Source organism: Capra hircus, chromosome 7, assembly GCF_001704415.2.
Source record: "Capra hircus breed San Clemente chromosome 7, ASM170441v1, whole genome shotgun sequence".
Lineage (NCBI taxonomy): Eukaryota > Metazoa > Chordata > Mammalia > Artiodactyla > Bovidae > Capra > Capra hircus.
The window spans coordinates 56215877-56239538 of record NC_030814.1 but is presented as its reverse complement, the minus strand read 5'-3'; the positions used below and the strand labels follow the sequence as shown (position 1 = coordinate 56239538).

Below are 23662 nucleotides of genomic sequence, written 5' to 3'. Positions count from 1 at the left end.
CAGGATTTGAAGGGAAATAAAATGATTAGGAGCTAGGTATCTTTAAGGACTAGTTCTCAGCAGTCCTCCATGGATACTTTGGTACATAGTCAGCACTGGGTGGGTAGATGAGCACATAGATGGATGGATACCTGGGTAAAAATAGAGAGGGAATATCATGACTGTGATCTCTAAAAATCTAGCCTCTATCCTAAAAAATTGAAATGTTACTTCTTTATAGTTAAAATCAGGAACTTTGCAAAGTCCATGAAACTCCTAAAATTGTAAGTAGAATTTAAGTGTCTGTGTCTTTTCTCCTTTTAATTATGGAGAAAGTTCAGAATGACCTTCACCAGGTTCCCCAATGGGTGAAAAACCTCTGGTTTAAACAAGTACAAGAATTATGTTCCTTAACAAGCAACGGCACTCATCTGTAAGCTTCCTCCGCACAAGTGCAGTCCATATCCCCCCACCTTGTCCTGTGTGTAACGTCATCTCTCTCTCCTCACTTCTTATACAGTGCGTCCATCCCAGGAGCCTGGCTGGTTGGAGGGGACTCTGAATGGAAAGACGGGCCTCATACCTGAGAACTACGTGGAGTACCTCTAACCAGGAGCCCTGGCAGAACTGCTGAGCTTTCCACTGTATCCATGACAACTGCTGATTCCAGTGTTGTGGACCATTGCTCTTTGCCGCTGAGAAATACAGGGTGACTGACTCTGCTGCTACCTGTCAGCACGAACGTTTTCCTGAACTCTGGTGTCACACATCCTCGTGATCATCTCAGCTGACATGCGGTGATGCTGCAAGAGACAGAAGGAAACCGGCAGAGGAGGCCATGTGATTTTGATTACCACGAGAAAGGCTTACAGAGCCATGTCTCTCATTTAGCACCCTATATGGGGTGTGCTCATTTTGTTTTCACAGTCATCCAAAACCCAACCTTCTGAAAAAGGAAGTAAATGAGATACAAGTAGTCCCCAAGAGCATGCAGTGTAGCCAGCTCTGACAGGGCTGGACAGTGGCCTGAGATCCAGGCTGGGTCCACTGCTTTTGTTTACAGTAGACACTCTATCCCACCTCTGAATACTTGAGCCCCGCAGTGCTCCGGGCTGCTGGGTCTGTTTGTTTGCATGAAGGATGGAGAGGGGTCACTGCAGTGGTTACACAAGATCCAATCTCACCATCTCTAAAGCAGCCATTGGCCCAGCATCAGCAGAATTCTGTCCAGTCCTCTCATGCAAGAGAACACACACACTCCAGGGCCCCCCTTCCAAGCTGGGAACTTCTCTGCCACCGAGGGCTGCCATCACCTCATAACCATGGCGACCCAGCCTGCTCTAAACCAAACCAAAAAGTAACTCAAAATCTTTGCATGACATATTTTTTTGCCTCCTCCCCCTTTCAGTCATTTTTTGAATGGTTTTCCAACAACCTGGTCAAGTTCTGTGCTTCCCGGATGGGTCAGCTGTTAAAGAATCCGCCTGCAATGCAGGAGACCTGGGTTTGATCCCTGCGTTGAGAAGCTCCCCTGGAGAAGGGAAAGGCTACCCACGCCAGTATTCTGGCCTGGAGAATTCCATGGACTGTATAGTCCATGGGGTTGCAGAGAGTCGGACACGACTAACTGACTTTTAATTAACAAGGTCCACTTGGGGGCAGATGGAATAGCAGCTGAGAACTGTTCCCTTTTTGATGAATTTCAGCAGCACCAAGATATATTTGGAGCAATCTCTAGTAACCTCTTGAGATTAAATTACATACAGGCTTAATATTTCTGTTCTTGCATGCAACTCGTGTCTGTTTTCTAGAGGGCAACATGCTGCCTCCTAAAGAGGGACACCCTCTATCTCTCTCATTCCTTTGTGTTCACCTGTCCCTCCCCCTACCCTTGCCTGCCTCTAGCCTACCACTGACCAGCTCCCCTGGCCATGCCCTGGGTTGCTCAGCACTGGTGCCTGGAGGTTTTCAGGCATGACTCCTGAGCTAATAACCCCATGGCCTCCAGTTTAAAAGGACATACATGTTCACTGCCACTCAGAAAAAGGGAATTGTTTCTCAGGCTTTTGGGGTGTGAGACTAATATCATAAGCCATTGTGATTTAGGAGGACGCCACAAGGTTGGGGCATGGAAGGTGGGAAGGGTACCTTCTGAGAAAGAGGATTTCCTGGACCAGAAGGGGCTGGGTCTTGTGGAAGACCACCTTGGATGGGGAAGTTTGGCCTGGACATTTCAACTCCACTTGGCTTCCAAAGAAGAGAGTCCAAGTATTTTCCACACTTGAATGTCCCTGCAAGAGTGATTCTGGGCAGACCAACTCCAAAGTGAGGGACTGTCAAGCTCCCTGCGAGCCCTTCAGGAATGGCAGCCTTGTTCCAGAGTGTGTCCTGCTTCCGGAATTCCTCTTGAGGGAACTTTAAAGAAGAAAAGAAAAACTTGAATTGTGTTGAATTACTGTATCTTTTACATTTTTTTAAAAGATAAATTTGTAAATAGAGTGATTTGAAATACTATATGGCAAAGTTTTATATTTGATATTCTTTAAGCTAGTTGCTTCACGCATTTAAGCTTTGATTGCTGAACAAGTGTGTATATGAGGCAGAGAGGGGGACACATGGTCAGAGAGAGCCAAGGTCAGCCCGTCTCTTGCCTTGAGGAAGAAGATATTTCCACATATTCTTGCTGGTTCTTGGTGGTGGACGTGGCACATTAATGGTGTTCAGTCTTCTTTATCCAGATGTGTTTTTTTTAAGCATTTCTTGGGCTTTGGATTTGGAGATGGAAAGAGCATCTTCAGGCAATTAACTTTTCCAAGAACTCCTACCCAGTAGTAAGATGAAGCTCAGGATTTAAACAGGTGAGGCCAAGGGTTAGATTTTTTTTTTTTTTTTCATTTTTCTTCTCAGGTGTATTTCTTGGTACCCCAAAGTACCAGGCAAGAAGATGGGATAGTTGTGTGCTCCTTGTATCTTATTCTTCCAGCACATCTTATAAGGCTTTATAACCAAGTCCAAGCTAAAATTTGCAAATGTTTTGTGTGTCTAGGTTCTAAGAACAACTGGCTTAGGATATTTAGTTCTTGATATGCTGCTTCTTCCTTTTTGCCTAAACATGTTTATTCATCTCAGATTTCCTCTGGCTCCAAAATAAGAAAAAAACTCCAAAGAGGGATGGAGATTGTGCTATTATAGCTTTATAGATGACTTTAAAGGTAATAGGAGTTTGTTGTGATTCATTCCATCAGCTCAGGGATGACACAGCTATTACCCAACCCAGAGCAAGCGAGACACTACCAATGAATGAAGGAGTAAAAAGATTGGAGAAGACTGAGATAGGACTCAGGGAAGCTATTATTGAAAACCCAAGAAGAAAAGGCACACAGGGGCAGCATACATGTACTCCTTGCAGACTTTGAACAGCTTGGGGACCTGTTCACAGGGGCCAGAGGGGACCAGCACACTCTGTACCACTGTGCTTTCTAACTAGAATGCAACATAACGCTTTTAATACATTTGACGTTTTAGATCACCTGCCCCATCAGAACCTTAACTGGAGCTACTGTGGGGGCAGCCAGAAGGTCCAGACCCTGACTTTCAGAGTTCCTTACCGAAGCATACCTGTAAACATTTGGCCCCACCTTGACCACTTTGGAAGCATGTCTCTCCCTCCTCAGTTGGCCCTGATTTGAAGCTGAGGGAAATTGGACTGGTGCAAATGGGAATTTTAGGTAGAGCCTTTCCTGGCTTCTCTGGACAATGCTGGACCCTGACAGATGGCTGCTCTGCTTCCTTTTCCCTGGCCAGGCTCCCCTCCTCCCCATCAGCTACAGAACTGGAGACACTGTTCAGAGTATGAGCCAATGAAAAGGAAGGAACTTACAGACTGAAAAATGGATTTTGCCGTCCACTACCTTTGCTTCTCACTTCTGACTCTTGTCTTTTGGAAGAAGGAATGTTAGGGCAGAGTAGGGGAGTGAACTGGGTATCAGAGTGGAATACTATGAACCAAAATCTCTGAGCTTTCCCAGGAGTCTCATGTTGCTTTTGGAAGGCCCTGGGATCAGGTTGGCAGACATAGCCTGAGTCTTCTGCAGACATCAAGATCAGTCTCTCACTCCTCCTCCAGGTACTCCCAGAATTCCATAGCTACAGAATACCATATCTTGAGAAGACAATTAGTTTCACATTCTTCCCCCAACTCCCCAGGCAAGTAAAGTCCTGACTTGCTGAAGAGTGATGATATTCTCTTCTCTTTTCAAATCTGAACATAGAGGCACGGATCCTGCATAGCACTGCCAGCCATGGTGTCCCAGGATTGGAGCCAGTTTTTAGCTTGGTTTTTTAGTATTTCTACAGACAATATGTATTTCCTTATGCCAGACCAAACTGGGTTTTGGTGTTTTGTTTTTTCTTTCCCAGCATAATTCCAGTTCATGTCCTCTTGCTGAGTCCTTTTTGGATAGAGAGGCAGAGAGAAAGAGAGAAAATGGAACAATCAGGTATTGGCCAGCTGGTATTAGCGACACAAAATCATGCTAGTGACAGTGTCGTTTCAGGTTTTCCAAGACTCTGCAGTTATGTATGCCATGCCTATAGCTCAGATGGAGGTCCTTCTGCCATGAGAGTTTGTCTCTCTTGAAAGCAGCAACCCCAGTGACACCAAAAACTATTTTGACTATAGATTCTAAAAACATCCATGATTGAGGAGTCGTGAGACTGAAATAATAGGCTGAAGTAACGTGATCAACTACTCATGATTGTCTATTGGCACATTTCATCTTCTGGCTCCTGTTTCCAAAAGAAGCAAATCTGGACCACTCAGCTTTATAGACAGAGAACTCCTGGGTACAACAGTGGCTGTTACGGCACTCGCAGTTCCCCTAGCATTGAATGTTTTATGAGCAATCATGTTACCCAAGTAGGTAGCCGGCAGTGAGGAAACTCAACAGCCACTGGACTACCTGACTTTGAAAGGAATGGCCTAGGGAGTTATCTGTCATATCTGGCAAACTTGACAGTGATTATTTACCTAGGCAACCCTGCCCCACTCCAGCTGGGTGTCCTCTCACACACCCTGTGTCAGCATTTAAAAAATGTATCTTGTCGTGCTTCAAATGTGTTTGACAGTCAGGCTGGTGTGCTGGGTGCAGAATCACTTTTCTGTAAGTGTAGCCTCCCAGTGACAACAGCCGTGGAATAATGGACGTTGCAGAAACCTGAGCATACATGAGACCAGACTCCACCAAGTCATAATTAGCTTTTCCCTTTCACTGCCTACAGTACCTGTCTAACTAAGGAACTTCCTAGAGCAGAGGGAGAGGCTGTGTAGAGAAGGCACATCATCCAGAGCCAGCCCTGGCTAAAATGTGGCCTCCTAATGGAAGGACTTGTATTCTTAGAAGAAAAGGATTGGGTGTAAAGTAATGCTGGTAGCAGAAAGGGATAAACCAGGCTGAAGAACTGTGGGTTTTTTTTAAAGAAAGATAAATGTAATTCTTAATAGGGGGGAAAATCTATCACATGAAAAGGTCACAACTAATATTTTACAAAAGTTTTACAGGCCACTACAAGATGAAAACATCTTCCAAGGCAGAATGCCTTAGCAAGCAAGGCTAAGGACCTTAGCACAGTCCTGGACCCATGTAAGTATAGCAATTACTATTACATCAGAATTCTACTGAGTGTAGTCAGTGAGAACCAAGAGTAGTGATAAAGTGTCAGAATTACCTGGGCAGTCCTGGAGGGGCCAAGACATTCAGCACCTTTCCACATCAACCATTTCTATAGAACTGTCCAAACAGACCCTGCATGCAGCTTCTTTGGGTATCCAGATGCCAGGGTCAACCTTGTACCTGTGAAAAGAGATTCATCTGGTGATTCTTAAGTGTATATGTATTAGTGTGTGTTTGTGTTTGTGTGTGTGTGTGTGTGTGTGTGTGTGTGTGTACAGCTCATATTTACATATATAACGAAACAGACTCTCTTCTAGAAACCCACATAAGCTGGCAGTTGCTGAGCCTTGACAGCCTTTAAGATTTAAAGGTTGAGAATTACAGAAACAAGAGAGGCTGTTGATAGACGATCAAAGATGTAAATTAAGTGCCATTTTGAAATTTTGTTCATATTTATCAGATGGTTACTATCTACAGCTATATTCCTTATTAACTTATTAAGAGTCATGTTGGAATAAAAAAGATCAAACTCATAAACAGTCAGTCATTCATACTAGGATAGTGTTCACAAGCACTCTAAAAGACATTTTGTCCATTATTTTGAAGAAAATATTTGCATGTTTAGTTCATAATTTAGGCTACCTTTGAGTATATTATAAAGTGCTGTGTGATATAATATCAATAAAGTACTTAAAAATGGCACTTTAATGTTTTTTTAAAAACCATAAATGCACTGTTTTAAACTTCAATTCAGTATTGAATATTGACTGGTGTGTAGAATCCTATTTCTTAATTAAAAAGTAACTTGTGACTAGACTAGAACTTATCCCCTGTTATTCATAAAACAATTTACCATGTTCGGGCTTTAGAACAACAACAAGAAAAAACTGTGCTTTCTCGTCACTAAGCATATCTATAAAGAAAATATAGTTTCTGTTGAGTGGCCTCTGAAACTTGGCTTTCTTACATTTGGTTGGTTTATGTGACAATCTCTGTGAAATGAGTGGAAGTATGATTTTTGAATTAAATGACTTTTCCATTTGGTGGTATGTTTGTCTCTTGAATTTCTAACAAAGTTTTGTTTTGACGTGATGCATATTTTTATATTTGTTTCAAATAAGCGAAGACCATGATCAGAAGTTACAAGTGTAGTCTCCTGTGGTCCCTGGCAGCACTGCTGTGCTGATTTCTGATGTGCTCTGGGTAGCTCTGGTTTCCTTTAGGGAGAGGTCCACTGCTCGTGAACTACAATTAAGCTGCAAAGAGTCACATTCCAATGACTGTTTCTGAATTTATCTCCTGGGAAACATATTTTATTCTTCCTAAATTCAATTGTCAAATCAACCATTTTCTGGAACTTCCATTAACAGTCTGGAATAACTAGAGAGCCAGAGTGCAGACAGTCCTGTCACAAAGCTGGGTGTGTCTCCCAGGGTTGTATTAATAAATCAGTTACTTGTGACATGTTGTCCCAGGCCAGCTCATGTTATTGAGTTGTTGCATTCATCACATCCCCTCCAGGTACATCCTGAGTTGCAGCCTGGGAGCCAGGTTTACAGTGCACTCCCAGCTTCTGCTGTGAGAGCAGAGGAGCCAAAAGGAGAGGGCAAGGGAGCCAGGACTTTGGGGATGGAGGGCAAGGCTTCTGATTCCGGAAGCTTGCCCTGGGCAAGCAGAAGGTGAGTGAGTAGGTGCTGGGTTCTGAGGGATTTGAATATGTGGGTCACATGTGAACTGTTTATCCTGTCCTTGTTTGCCACTTAGGAAGGGCTGAACACAGATTCACTGCACCTTCTTCCTTCACTGAGCTCATACCCTGCCCTGGAAAATTGGCATCGGAAGCATCATACACGGGTGGGGTCACAGGGTACCTGGGTGAGACCTGAGTGGCACATGTAGACAACTGTTGCCAACATGGAGAATGAAATGAATGTACAGATTTGTATCATATCTGTGTCCTTGGTTTTTCCACCAGACTCTCTTCACTTCTGCTTTCACATCTCTTTAATGGGAAAGATGTTTTTCATTTTCTTGTTGCTTTTAACTGCCCACTCAGAACAGAGCTCAAATTGTGTCATGTCTTGTGGTTGGTTTGGTGTTTTCACTTATTATTTCCAGCCATATGATTGATCCTAAGAGCACCTTGATTAGACATGGACTTGATTGACACTTGAAATCATGTAAATGAAAGATTTTCTTAAACCTCAAGCACATTTGCACTTTGGGGAATTAAATCAGGGTCTCCATTCCTTCTTTTCTCGATTCTGTCTCAACCTCCACTCATACTGTGTGTCTCTCTTACCCAAATGTGTCAGTGTCTTTGGCTCGCCCTGCTTTTAATAGCACTGTGCTAAGCTACAACTCATTAACTGTGCCAGGCAAGTCAGGATTGCCTGAGTTCAGCCTGCATAGCAGCCAAGGGAGCCTCTAAACAACACAGTTCCTGCTCAGGGCGGGTCAGGCTCATCGCCTGGGAGAGTGAGCAGCCATGCCCAGCCAGGCTGCATCTTTCAGGAAGTCATCCTGTGTTACCTGGCCATTGTCAGCCAGTGGGGACCAAAGCAGGATGGTTTTTGGTTGAAATGATCAAACTCGACTCACTATATCCCACAGCACTTGGCAACTCCTGTCACACTGGGTATTGTAAAGTGTCGTGTGTCATTGACTCCAGGAGGCCTTCCCCAGCCTCTGTTCTCTAAAACCCAGATAGCCAATAGGCCTTCCTGAGGCCAACCAGCAAATCAGTCAAGACGTGAATTCATAGGTCCTTTCTCTAAGCACCAAATCACATTTGATAATTTCTTGTTCTTCTATGCATCCTAAAATTAAAGTTGGTTGTTTTTTTTTTAAAAAACACTATAGCTGTATGTTCTTTTGCATTTGGGGGAGTAGATTATTGAAAATGCTTTATTATTAGCTTTATTCTGTGTTTTCTGAAACTTCATCTGTTAAAAACTGTGGGAAAGTAATGCCTTCCTTGCCAGTGTTAGGTGAAGGGATGACAGTGAAGGGGAACCCGCCTTCTTTTCTACTTTTTCTCCTAATCACAGCATTTTGCCCTTTCAAAGTACTTTTTACCCAAAGTTAACTCATTATTTGTCATCAGATGTTTGGCATTGTATGTCACCCTCTTCATACCTCCACCAGGACAGGACCTGGCACCTGGCATGTGGCAGATGCTGGATGGCCCTTGGGGGTGCTGACCTAGTAACAGGAGGCAGGAGAGCACTGCTGTGGACTCTGATCCCTCCTTCATGTCTTCTCTACACTTCTAGTTGAAAGAAAGAAGTTGGATCATTAGACATGGGTGTTTGAACACACGGTAACATTGTGGTCTTTGGCAAGCTACTCCACTCACTTGTCTTCCAGCATTCAGGCTTGTGGGAGAGACTTCTCAGTCTCCTTTTAGACACACACAGCCACATTCTTTCCCAGCCTCCTTGCTAGTGCTTAACACAGGAAACCATCTGGATGACCAGTTGACCGAGAGCCAAGACCCTTCTCAGTCATCTGAACTACTTATGGGTGGTATTATGAACTTCAGATCAGACTGGAGACCTGTCTTGAAGCAATCGCACATCAGAATCACCCCTAAAATAAGAAGTCTTCCTTTTTCAAGACCCTTAGAGGAAATTCCACACAGTCCCATGGGAACTGGGCCTGGTATCTAACACTCTCACCAAGGGAATTCTGTGTCCAGCTGAAGTTTCCCAGGATGCAGCTTCGGTCCATTTCCTTTCTGTATTTCCTTAGAGAGGAGCCATCATCTTTTTAGAGCAGTCACCCTCAATTTTCATGCTCCCATTCAACAAACACTTGACAATGACCTCTTATGTACCAGGAGCTATTTAGACCAGGAAGTATAAATCATGATCTCTGTCCCCAGGGAACTCAACAGTTGGCCTTGTTGATGACCAGTGTACAAGAAACAGAGTTTACCGTGTGCTGTTGCTACACGTGTGTGTGGCAGGTAGTCTTGGGCCCCAGAGAAGACTGATTCTTTCTCTTTGAGAAACAGGTACCAGAAAAATCTTCACAAAGAAGTGACATTGGAGATGATCTTGAAAGATGGATAGAAGTTTTCTACTTAGGCAAATGGAAAAGTGTCCCAAGCACAAGGACAGCAAGGACTAAGGCATGAAAGGGAGAGAAAGAAAGACAAAGCATCAGAGAGGTGAGATCACTATGATTGTAATGAGGAGATAAGGGCTTTCTGAGAATGGTACTCCTACTCCCTTAACCATTAGGCTTCTGTCTTCTCAATAAGTGACAATATTGGCTGATATTTACCACTGTCTTACTAGATACCAAACACTACTATACATGTATTGACTCACTGAATCCTCAAAATATGTGAATGAAATACTGTACGTACTAGGAGTACATCAAGGCTGTATATAGTCACCCTGCTTATTTAACTTCTATGCAGAGTACATCATGAGAAACATTGGGCTAGATGAAGCACAAGCTGGAATCAAGAGTGCTGAGAGAAATATCAATCACCTCAGATATGCAGATGACACCACCCTTAATGGCAGAATGCAAGAATTAAAGAGCCTCTTGATGAAAGTGAAAGAGGAGAGTGAAAAAGTTGGCTTAAAGCTCAACATTCAGAAAACGAAGATCATGGCATCTGGTCCCATCACTTACTGCAAATAGATGGGGAAACAGTGGAAACAGTGAGAGAATTTATTTTGTGGGGCTCCAAAATCACTGCAGATGGTGACTGCAGCCATGAAATTAAGAGACGCTTACTCCTTGGAAGGAAAATATTAAAAAGCAGAGACATTACTTTGTCAACAAAGGTCTGCCTAATCAAGGCTATGGTTTTTCCAGTGGTCATGTATGGATGTGAGAGTTGGACTATAAAGAAAGCTGAGCACCAAAGGATTGATGCTTTTGAACTGTGGTGTTGAAGAAGACTTGAGAGTCCCTTGGACTGCAAGGAGATCCAACCAGTCCATCCTAAAGGAGATCAGTCCTGAATATTCATTGGAAGGACTAATGTTGAAGCTGAAACTCCAATACTTTTGCCACCTGATGCAAAGAACTGACTCATTTGAAAAGACCCTGATGCTGGGAGGGATTGGGGGCAGGGGGAGAAGGGGACGACAGAGGATAAGATGGGTGGAAGGCATCACTGACTCAACAGACATGAGTTTGAGTGGACTCCAGGAGTTGGTGATAGACAGGGAGGTCTGGCGTGTTGCTGTCCATGGGGTCGCAAAGAGTCAGACACAACTGAGCGACTGAACTGAACTGAACTGAAATACTATAATTTTATAGATGAGGAAACTGAGCATCAGGGAGATCACACAAGCTAGGAAGTGGTGAAACAAATTTCAACATGGGTCTGCTTTTGGAGCCCATATGCTCTTAACTTTTAAAAATTTCTCTATAGATACATGTGATTTTACATAAATATATATACTTTTTTAATGGGGTGGAAGATTTTCCTTCCACTTTTGACTTGGTTCTTCAATTCTCCATATCAGCCCCCTCCCTCCTTAGAACTATGTCAACCACCTCTTTATGCCCTTTGCAATAGTGAGCCCTTCAGAAAGTACAGCTTGGTTTTTCAGTGGCTGGAGTAAGAACAGGATGTTTTGGTGTTAAAACCTTTCCTCCAAGGAGCCCTTTGCTCACTCATCTTAGGTGAACTGTTCCCCTCCCCACTTGTGGAGCCCTGTGCAGACACTACCGGTTCTCTGGGCAGCCCCGGGGACTCCAGCTGCAGTCTTTGGCTGGTCCCAGCATCCTTGAGGACACAGCAAGGAAACAGTCCCTGCAGAGGGCTCAGCCATATTTTTGTGGCTAAGAATAAATAATGTGCAATTAAAAAAAAAAATTTAACAATTTGAAAATGGTCCCTTTTCCCACCCTGATCCAGCTGCTAACGACAGACCTTCAGGCTCTTCTGAGACTGCCAGGGAAATCCCAGGAGCATGTGTCTTCTTGTGGGAGAACCAGTGTTTCTAGCCTGCTCTATTAATGCACCAAAATAGAGAGTTTTGGGCATTTTAACCCCCTCTTAAGCTTCAGGAGATTTAAAAAATTCAGAGAGAGGAAAGAGCATGAGAACTAAAAGCAGACAATGGGTGAGTGCTCTTAGCAGATGGAAAATATCTGAATTGCACTAAAATCTGCTTATTGAGTAAGACTCTCACCCAAGTCTCCTCTAGGGAGTGGGGCTGACCTGTTACATGTCAAGATGATTCAGTTTCACTTAGGGAGCACTTCCGTTATACTAATTGTTGTACATGCATAATCTCATTTAATCCTCAAATAAATCCTATCAAATAGGTACTGTTGGTACCCTCTTCTGCAGAAGAGGTAGCCAAATATTAGATTGGGTAACCTGTTCAAAGTCACTGAGTTAATGAGTAACAGAGCAGAGATTCAACCTCAAAAGGCAGACACCTACACTACCCCAACCCTGGGGAAGGTTTCAGGAGCTTCAGCCCTCAAATGTGCTTCAGTCTTCTCACCCTGAGGGCTTTCTTGTTGTTTTTGCTGCCTTGGCAGCCAGTACCCCTTCTAATGCTAACAGCAGCTTAGTTTTTCTTTGGGGAGTCACCCACTCAGGTTCCATGGGTTTGGGTGGGCTGGCATCCATCCTTGATCCAGTGGTGAACCTGTGGCCCTTGTTGGGCCTGTGAGATCATCACATCCACCCAGCCAGGTGGCTGGTTGGTTCAGGAACAAGTCCAGGACCTAGTGAGATCCACAATCCCAGGACTTTGTCCTGGGACAAGGCCTCCAGGTCATAACAGGGGAATTCATTGTATCAGGGAAGCTCAGTAAATGTCCCCTCCCCTGCCCCATCCTCGGATGACTCCTTCCGTGAGCTCTGTCTGCCACTTCTCTTTATTTGAAAGCCCTAATACTTTTGTTGAGTATTTATAAAGATTTTAGTAGTGCACCTCTTAGAAAAGTTGCTTCAGAAGACGAGCAGAAGATTTTAAATATTCATAGCAATATAACATGAACAGGACTACTCTAGTGTGATCACTCCTGGAATGAGTTCACCAAAAGAGAAACCTTGATGCCTGAGCTCTGCAAGTATATCTTTTTTGTTGTTTTCTTTTTTTTTTTTTCAATTCTGACATTTGTTCTCTGTTTTGGACCAGAAGCAGCCACGGCTCCACATAAGAATAGGAAGAAATTGTGTCATTCGGAGCCCTCTGTCCATACTTTTCCATCCCCAGTTGATTCAAGTCGTCACTTGATGATTTGACTCATCCTGGGGATACATCAGTGTTGAGACATTTCACCCTGAAATTCTCATCGAGGACCCCCCAGTCAGATGTAATAATGAATGCCCATAAATCATGCCTAATCATGATACAGAATTGCATTCCATCAAGTGCTCCTTGGTTAAGAAAGATGTTCACACACCCCAGGGGCCGCACCCAGACCTGTTCAACCATCCCACAGATGTGAGTCTGAGAAACTCCAGTGTCTTGGAGTTCAGACCTTCACCTTCATATGGGTGGGGCTACATACTTCGAGGCCCTGAAAGGGGGAGGGTATATCTAATCAGGCTTCGATAGGATAGCCTGCTGCTACTCTTCCCAGTGACATGTTCGTGGTTTTCTTTTCTCAAGGACTTTCAGATCAAGCAAAAGCCTTCACAGGCAAGGAGAGCACTCCTGGCCCACAAAAAAATAATGCTAGCACTTAGTATAGCACTTTAAAATTTTCCAGGTTTTTTTTCCTTCAAATTTTGACCATGGCACACCCCTGATCAAAAAACCTTCGAAAACTCTCCTGGCCTGATAAAAACAGCATGGCACTTCAAAGGGTGCTTCCCAGTATGGATCTAGCATCTTTTCTTCAACGTTCCTTTATGTATCCTATGCTCCAGAAGGTCCCCGTCTTCATTATGCTATGACAGTCTGAACCAACATTCATTCACTTCTTTGTCAGTATTTATTGGGCGCCTTCTCTGTCCACATTCAAGTGTGGGGTGCTGACTCCCATTTGTGCTCCCCGCCCACCGCACCCCACCCCACCCCACCCCACCCCACCCCCGCCGAGGTTCACTCAGGCTCAAATGCTCTTTGCCTTTTCTACCCCAAGGGAGATAGCTGTTTGGCAGCCATTACCCCTTATTCTGGTAACAGCACCTCAGTTTCTCCTTAGAGACCCAGCCCTCCCCTAATCTCAGGTCCCAGGATTTGGGGTAGACAGACACCAACCCTGCATCCAGTGATGAACCTGTGACCCTAGACAGACCTATGAGATCATGCAAGCTACCAAGCCAAAGTGATGAGTTGGCCCAGGAATGGGCCCAGGACTCAGTGAAGTCTGAGAACCAGTTTCTGTATTGGACTGTTGTGATGAGAGATTTTTTTTTTTCTTTCTGGATTTGAAACCATGAGAACTGCTAGCGGTCCTCTTGTCTCTTTGTTAGGGAAGTCTGCCAAAGAAATGGGAACCCTCGAAGTGATACCAAGACAGATGATACCAATGTCCCCTGTTCACAATAGTCAAAAGAAATGGAGACAACCTAAATATCCATTGACAGAGGAACAGATACAGAAGACGTGGCAGATATAGAGAGGAATACTAGCCGCCCATAAAAAGTAGTGAAATAATGTGATCTGCAGCAATATGGACTCGACTGGAGATTATCATACGAAGTAAGGAAGCCAGAAAGAAAATGCCACACGATATCACTTACACATGGAATCTAAAATATGACACAAACGAACCTATCTTATGAAACAGACTCATAACGTAGAGAACAGACTTGTGATTGCCAAGGGGACGAGGCTGGGGGGAGGGGTTGGGCGTTTGGGATTAGCAGATGCAAGCTGTGATGCACAGAGTGGGCAGCCAACGAGGTCCTACTGTAAGGCACAGGGAAGTATATTCAGTGTCCTATGGCATTCTATTATTTTCCATTATGTTCCATTAATACAAACCATAGTGGGAGTGAATATTAAAAAAAGAAAGAATGTGTATATATGTATAACTGGATCACCTTGCCGTATAGCAGAAAGTAACACAAAAAATTGTAAATCAACTCCACTTCAATAAATAAAAATGTAAGAGAATACTAGTGGTCCGTGTCACGAGTCCAGATGCGCCTGAAATCTGTTACATAAGCCAATAAACTTATTTTGTTTCAAACAGTTTTCCTTTTTTATTCTTTCACTTAAAACTTAAGTCCTGAGCTCTAGATAAACCTTCATAGTGTTTCTGTCCTTTCTCCCCGCCTTTATTGTCTGATCCTTTCCCAGGAGGAAAGAGCACAGGATCTGTAGTCAGAAAACCTGACACGAAGTCTGGTTCTGCCATTGCCTAACAGCTGGAACTTGAGGTAACTACTTATTTTTTCTGCATATCCATGTTTTCATCTGTAAGATGGACCTAAGAATGCTTCTAATGCTGTTTCAATGAAATTACATGATACTTATTCATGTACTTTATAAAATTTGCCATCCTCAGAAATCAACAATATAGTATTACGCTATGGATTTCTTCAACACCTTGCAAAAAGCTGGCAGTTTCTAGGTGTCTGTTACATTGTTTCGTATTCAGTAGTGTGTCCAGGCTACCAGTCTTGGGAGGCCCTAGGGCTGTGTGGGCTCTGCCCATTGCCGCTGTAAAGGACAATCCTTCATATCATGTGTTTCTCCCCACTTGCTTCTCTAGTCATAGCCAAGAGGAACATACCTGGGCAGACACCAAAGCTAAAGACTGTCAGAAGGCAGTGTCCTGTGACACATGCCTTGGCTTAAACACATAATGTAGGTCAGTTAGTTTCTCAGTCCTATAAATTTGATTTCCAAGGGAAGTCACCCTTAGAATTGAGAACACGACATGAGAACTCCTGATGTTGAGCAATGACTGGTGACCATGTCGTACTGGGTACAAGTTTAAAGACACAAGGAAGTCTGTCTTCAGAGGAGGAGAATGGAGCAAATAGTAATCTCTTTGGAAGCAGAGGAAAGAAAACTGCCTCAATCCTGGCAGCAGTGTATTTTTCTTGAGCTCCTGCATGTACCTGATGCCTTGCTCTAGAATCCTAAATGAGCCTACATTCTTACAACACATTGTTATACTTGGTCCAGTTTGAGTAGCTTCTGTTCCTTGCAACCAGAAGAGCCCTCCTTAAAACCATGATGGGTCCCAACTGGCAATGGGGAAACCAGAGGTTCTGGCAGCTTAAAGAGTAGCCCCAGGTCATATAGAGATATAGAGTAAACAGCCACTGGGCTTTTTACTTAGTCTAGAACTCTTGGACTAGGGAACTCATTCTGGGGTTTCTTCATACCAGGAGAGAGGGTGGTGTGTGCATCTTGTACCCACCTCCCTTTCCAGCCAGTTAGGAAGGATGGGTTTAGAAACTGGCATGAGTTGGGCTCATTCATTCCACTTGATCTCTTTTTACTGTTAACTTTATGCATTGGTCTTAAAACATACACATTCAGTGGTATTGTTGCAGGGAGATCCAAACAGAAACAGCTACTTTCTACTTCCTCTGGCCATTGGAGATAGGCAGAAGTGTTGGTATTACTTACCTCTTTCCATTGGTACAACCCAGGTTGGTTTTCCATTAAAGGCAAAGCTGAGTGCCCTGAAGTCTGAAAAATCCCAGGCCTTCTGCCACATTGCTGTTCTCAGATGCTAGGAAGAAAGGTAGAAATCTTGAGAGCAGACAGATTTCCTCTCCTCTGAGACCGCTGCTGACCATCCATTACTGCCCAGTTCATCCTCTTTACTATGGAGAACAGTGTGCTCCTCCATCGCCCCTCCCTGCACAAGCCCCAGTTTAAGCCTATGAATCTCTTAGTCTTAGGACTGTTGTGTCCTGGATCCAGCTCGCAAGAGCCACGTGTTAAATATACAGAAATCTTGTGAGTTGGTTGTTAAAGTGCTGATAGCTTAAAATTGGCTGTGATGGGAGTATTTACAGCAATGAAGTAACCAAATGCTACCAACCAGCCCCTCCCACAAAGAGCTGGTTGTTAAGCCTTGACCAGCGCACCACTGTGTGTTTGACATGAAAGGTGATGTCTGCACTTGGCTCCATTTACAGCCTGGACTGGTTTCAGCCTGATAGAGGGGGGATGGGTGTAGAGGTGAGGTTAGGTAGAGCTGAGAGAAGCTACAAGTACCCCACTTGGAGCTGTCAGTTACTTTCCAGTGATCTTGGTATGGGGATAAAGTAACCTTTCCTAAGTGCAGGCAGGACTCTGCTTTGTGGATCAACAACTGGTTTTTATTTATTTGCACTGGTTTTAACCAGAGCCTAGAAAAGGTGTTTGGCTCCCCACCGCATTCAAAAATGCTTTTCAGAGGCTGCCAAGAACAGTGTACAGATTCTGTACATCAGAAAACTTGGAGGATGGATGCATTCCTTTTGGTGCCCACTTCCTGCAGTAGGGAGGAGATGGGAGCCCACCCTAGGCTCATTCCCCAAGGGCAGTGAAACTGATGCATTCCCTTTCCCTTGATGAATTCTTTGGGCAAGAGGTCAAGTAACGAAGGCTGACTTTGCTGGTAGAAAGGCAGCATCATTGTGAGCCAAAAGGAATCAGGCTGGGTCAGAGGCCCTAGCATCCATTTCCACTTTAGTGAGGGGTCTCTGGGAAGTTTGTTAAAATGGAAGGATTCTGATTCAGTAGATCTGGACAAAGCCCCAGACTGTGTTTCTTTTGTTGTTGTTGTTTTTCTGATTTTACTAGCATATAGTTGATTTACAGTGTTGTGTTAGTTTCAGGCGTATGGCAAAGTGATTCAGTTATACATGAACATATACTCATTCTTTTTCAGATTCTTTTCCCATATAGGTTATTACAGAATATTGGGTATAGTTCCCTGTACTACGTATGAGTGATATCATACAATATTTGTCTTTCTCTGTCTGACTTACTTCACCTTGTATGATAATCTATAGGTCTATCCATGTTGTTGCAAATGGCATTATTGAATTCTTTGTTGGCCGAGTAATATTCTGTAGTATATTTGTACTAACACCACATCTTCTTTATCCATTCCTCTGTCAATGGATATTTAGGTTGCTTCCATGTCTTGACTGTTGTAAATAGTGCTAGGATGCATGTATCTTCTCAAATTATCATTTTCTCAAAATATATGCCTGGGAGTAGATTGGGTCATATGGTAGTTCCATTTTTAGTATTTTAAGGAACTTCCATAGTGTTCTCCATAGTGATTGTACAAATTTACATTCCCATTAATGGTGTAGGAAGGTTCCCTTTTCTCCGCACCCTCTCCAGCATTTATTATTTGTAGACTTTTTGATAAGGCCATTCTGTCTGGTGTGAGGTGATGCTTCAATGCAGTCTTGATTTGCATTTCTCTGATAGTGCTGTTGAACATTGTTTCATGTGCTTCTTGACCATTTGTATGTCTTCTTTGGAGAAATGTCTATTTAGATCTTCTGTCCATTTTTTTATTGGGTTGTTTGGGTTTTTTTGACATAGAGCTGCATGAGCTATTTATATATTTTGGAGATTAATCCCTTTTGGTTGCTTTGTTTGAGTATATTTCCTCTTATTCTGTAGGTTGTCTTTTCATTTTGTTTATGGTTTCTTTTGCAATGCAAAAGCTTTTAAGTTTAATTAAGTCCCATTTGAAAACGGAGCTGGAAGAATCAGCCTCCCTGATTTCAGAATATACTAAAAAAGCTAGTAGTCAAAATAATATGGTACTAGCACAAAAATAGAAATACAGACCAATGGAACAGGATAGAATGCCCAGAAGTAAAACCACGTGACTATGGTCAATTAATCTATGACAAAGAAGGCAAGAATATGCAGTGAAGAAAAGGTAGTCTCTTCAATATGTGGTGCTGGGAAAACTAGACAGCTACGTGTAAAAGAATTAGTGCATTGTCTAACACCATACACAGAAATAAACTCAAAAGTGTCAAAGACCTAAATGTAAGGCTGACCACTATAAAACTCTTAGAGGAGAACAAAGAACACTCTTTGACATAACTCACAGTAATATCTTTTTCAGTCCACCTCCTAGAGTAACAGACTCTTTGTAATGGGCATCTGGGGTGACTATAAGTCTGATGGTCCTCAAACATCATTTTAAGGTCACCTGGGATCAAAGCTAGACATAACTGGTGCTTTAATACATGCACTTCCTTTGCAATTAAATATCAGAAATGTCTGGGTTCTCTTTATTTAGCTATTAGCAACTCTTGTTGGCCCACAGGTTCATGATTGAAAAGCTTCTTCACTGTGCTGTGATTAACACAAACATAGTAATGGAAAAATCCATAGACAGTAATTCGAGGGTGAAAGACCTCACCAGAGTCTTCCTGAAAAACTGGAATGAACCCATTCATCTTGAGAGATTAAATATTTTAGTAACTGAATTGCCATGATCTTCCAAAAACACCAAGGATTCCGGCAAGATCTAAATCACCACAACTTCCCCTGACTTCGGTGCTGATTAAGATAGGGATAGCTTTTAACCAAAGCAAAAACAGTTACAAAAACAGGCTATCAGTTTGAAAAAAAAAGAAAAAAAAAGCCACAGTTTCAACTCCTCTGTCCTGAATAGGATTAGATAAGACTAGATGCTTAAGGATCTCATCTACAAAAGGGAAACAGCTTAAAGGAGCAACGTGGTCTGCTGAAAAATAACATGGGATTTCAAATAGGCTTCCAAATTCTCATCACAGCTTCTGTGACTGGTCACTTAACCTCTCTGAGCCTATTTTCCCATCTTAAAAAGGGAGGGAGGGGATAATTCCTATATGGCAGACACATAGGCAGAATTGGGAGGGAAATTTATAGACGTGTATATACATATATATCAAGCATTTGGCATCAGAAGATTGGAAACTCCACCAATTAAACATGATGAAAGTTGATCTCTGAGTTTCAGCTTTTGTCTGCAAAATAAGGATAATCATAATCCACACCACATAAAGTTGTTTTGAGAATTATATGAAATATTTTACATGAAGTACCTGGCAAACATCTGGAACAGTTTGAGTGTCAAAATAAAAGATAGTAAAGGATTATAACAAACTGATTAAAGTAATAATTCATGAACCCTTCCATCAGAAATAAATATGGCATGTAAGAAAAACTGCTTACAGTTGAAAGCCAACTCATAATGGTGGAAGAGAGACTTGATTTATTTAGAATGCCACCATTTGGCAACCATAACATTTGAGTCAATTAAGAATCACCTATGGATGTCCCATCATAGGATATTTCCATAATCTCAAGTATCGCCTCACAAGAGACCCATTGATTACAAAGGATAAATAGTGACTTTGCATTAGTGAAAACCAGTGGACACTGCCTTTTACTGGGACTAATTGACAGCACGTCTTTTCTATGAGGCACTGATAGGAACTCATATCTTCTGTGGAATTCCTAAAAAATAAGTCCATCAGCTGAGTTTCATCATGAGAAAGACAAATCAAACGTTTCAAAAATGTCAATGTCATGAAATAGAAGGACTCAGGAGTTGTTCCAGATATCAAGACGTAACAAGTGAATGCAATGCCTAAACAGGGAGTTGGGCTAAAAAGAACATCACAGGGGCATTTGGTGAAATCTGAGTAAGATTTATTGGTTAGGTAACTAATGTAGTGCATTAATGTTAATACAATGTAGATAATTGCATTGTGGTTTTGAGAGGCAGGATTTGTAGGCAGACTTTTAGGAAATAAGTCTTAAGGGTTAAAGGGCATCAGATCTATAGCATCTCAAATGATAAAAGAAAAAATGATTGATAGATAGAGCAAATATAGTAAATACTAACATCTGAGGTATGAGGGAAAATGTGGCAACATTTTGTAAGCCTGAAATTTCAGGTTTTCTTTTCAAGTATCCCGTGTATATGAAGTAACTGACAGCTGTTTGTCTTGTTAATCAATTAACAACAATAATGAAACTCTCAGTGTGGTCTAAAGAGTTTAGAAGCCAGGAAGAAAACGAGTACCAAGCCAGCATGAGGATTTCCTGAAGGGCAGTTTTTGGATTGGCAGTACAAAACATGACTCCCCATCCGCCTTCTGTGATTCCCGTTGTTTCAGTTCCTCTTGGCAGCTTGGTCGAAGGATTGGGGTCCCTGCATGGTCTTATAGGAAATGCAGGTTCTATGAAGGGCACCCTGCCTAAGGTAGAGGCCAGTAGGGTTGACTGATGCTGTGACTCAGGCTCTTATGGATGGAAGGGACAGCAGTATACCAGATCCTGGGTCTACCCTCCATCCCCCAGAGAACTCTGTAGAAAGCCATTTCAGGTTAAAGGTTTAGTCTTGGTCCTGTTGCTGTCAATTTGGAGGCTTAAATATGTGGCAGTGCTTTTAACAGCACAGAGTGCCATAAAATACATCTGTCACACACACATGCTGGGGAGACTGTGGCTTTGTGGTTAAGAGGGCAGCCTCTGGAGTCAGACAGACTGCTTCCAGACCTCAGATACACCACTTATCAGACAGACAATTTGGGGAAGGTCATTAAACCTCCATGCCCCCAATTTTCCTCGTCCACAAAATGGGGTTAATAACTTTAATACAGAGCTCAACTCACAGGAATAGTTTTAGTAAGTGAGATAATGCAAATGACAGAGCTTTTATGCCCATACATCCTAGCACATCTTTAGGTATAAAATAATATTGTTATGATATTATCCTGAAATTATCTAGAATCAGAGCCAATCCATTAAAATATGCTGGGACTTCTTTCCTTCTTTGTTGCCTGCCCTGGCCAGCCCATCTTCTGATAACACCAGGCATCAACTGCTTTTCGTGTTGATTTTCTCCTGATGCTTACTGGGCACCCAGGGATGGGACATGCCTCCTCCCTCTGCTTCTCCCTTCTCAAGATTCCAGTTTGCTCACTGAGCCTTGGGGTTCTGGAGACTTCTATGATTCTGCAGGAATTTATCCTGCATGACAAGCTCAACCAGAAAATGTGTGACTGAAAATGGAACTTCAGTGCTAGGCCCCCAGAATGGTGGAATATGTTTTCACTTCTACTCTCTGCCAGGCGCATGACAATCCTATGAAAATTCTGGTCCCCATACAGAGGTAGAGGAAGAAAGTTGTGTCACTGTTAGGGCTGGGAGACTACACCCAGGATCGCAGAACAGCACGCCCCCTACAAATCTGTCCACAATGGCCTTAGCCAAACCCCAGGAATGGAAGCTTAATAGGAATGTGTCATAAGAAAGATATTCCACCAGAGTCCTCTCTCCAGAGCTCCACACCCATATTTCTGCCTGCTTGCTGGACATCACCAGATGACCCACAGGCACCTCAAACTTGGTACATCCAAAGTGACACCTCGCCCCACTTCCTCCTATGCCCTCTCTTTTGGGTGATGTCACAAGTCAGAAATCTCAAAATCATCCTCCCTGGAAACCCTTCCTTTAGGAGGTCTGGTGGTGGTGGTTTAGTCGCTAAGTCATGTCCAACTCTTGCAACGCTATGGACTGTAGCCCGGCAGGCTCCTCTGTCCATGGGATTTTTCCAGACAAGAACATTGGAGTGGATTGCCATTTCCTTCTCCAGGGGATCTTCCTGACCCAGGAATTGAACCCAGGTCTCCTGCATTGCAGGCAGATTCTTTACCAACTGAGCATCTGGTCTATCCCAAATCCAAATGGCCCAGACCTGATTCTCCATCTTCACGTCACAGGTTGACATTCAGCCGTTATGATCTCTCCCTCCCTCCCCTGGACTATGTCAGTAGCCTCCTACCTAGCTTCCCTTCTACAAGCTCACCCCAGTGTGGTCCAGTCTTCACATTAAGGACAAAGTTACCTTCCAAAGCAGGAATGTGGTAACTCCCACAGTGGTGAAGCCTGTGCTAGCTCCCCCAGCAACTCAAGGAGGAAGTGTTGACTCTCGAGTGGGCATGCAAAGCTCAGCCCATCTAGCCAGCTTCATCTTGCCCTGAAGCCCACCCTCTGGCATACCAGACTGGTTACTGGTTCTCAGACTGCTCCTTATCCACTAGTGAATTAGCCTTTGAATGAGGTCTTCCTTCTGTCTGGACCCTCTTTTCTCCTCCTTTTTTAACCCAGAAAATCTTTACTTACCCTTCATACTCAGTCCAAAAGTCACCTTCTCTGTAAAGGAAGTCTTCCTCTTCTCTGCTCCCAGAGCATGTTTTCGGTGCCTTTGTTAGTCTAACCCTCAAGTCTGCCTTGCGGTGGGTTGGTTCTGCATTTACACTGCACGCTCTTCATGATCAAGGGTTCTGCATTATTGGCCTCCGTACTCTCAGAGCGGGACTTGCCTGGCTTGTGCAAAGGATGTGTATAACACGTCTATAGTCACAGAGCACCACTGTGTCACTGTTTGGGGGTGGCTTTATACTGTTGCCTACGTGCTAGAATGTTGGTTCTATGAAAGGTGCAGTTCAAGGATCTCAGCCTTCTTTCAAGTGAACTTATACCTGTCTTCCTGATCTCCTGCCTTCTCAGTATATCTCTGAGGGGATGTCTCTGGCCTTAAAAAAAATGTATTCTGGATTTGCTGGCTGGGGAAATTTACTTCCTATGGGATCAGAGAAAGAGCTGAACTTGTTAGAAAGGCTTTAGCTCTTATTCCTCAGAGATAGAATAATGTGGAAACAGTACAAAATGCTGACACCTGAGGTGTCAACTTGGACATGTGGTTATGTTTTCCTGTGATATTTAGAGCAGGGTTAGACTGACCCTGACATTCACTTAACAGCCTTCTTTCTAATTTCTTCCACACTGAGTTTTGTTCCAAGTATCCGGGCATTTCTGCTTGGGCGGTGGCCAAGGTCCAGGGAGTACCTATGAGCGTGCCAAGTCTCTGTGCCCCTCTGCTCCCAGGGCTTGGGCTGCCTCTTGGAATGTGTGCATTCTGGCAGATGCAGTACATGCAGGGGGCAGACCCCACCGTCTAAGGAGGTGGGCACCTCCTGCACGGGATCTCATTTTTCTCCATCTGCACCACCATTTGGGGCCTCGGGCTTCGTGACTCACACAGTGACTATCCATCTGCCCATTTACTCCAAAAAGGAA

The 23662-nt window shown here is 43.3% G+C and overlaps 1 protein-coding gene across 3 annotated transcripts in view; it reads left to right on the top strand.

The window, feature by feature from the left end:
* Positions 1-6700, top strand: part of ARHGAP26 (Rho GTPase activating protein 26) — a 481157-nt gene extending 474457 nt beyond the window's left edge. The window contains exon 22 of one of the 3 annotated variants that reach the window (XM_018050208.1): positions 500-6700. In XM_018050208.1, coding sequence (XP_017905697.1) covers positions 500-588 — 89 coding nt within the window. In that variant the 3' untranslated portion in view covers positions 589-6700. The remainder of the gene's footprint in view (positions 1-499) is intronic. The other 2 variants (XM_018050206.1, XM_018050207.1) reach the window with 2 other exon arrangements.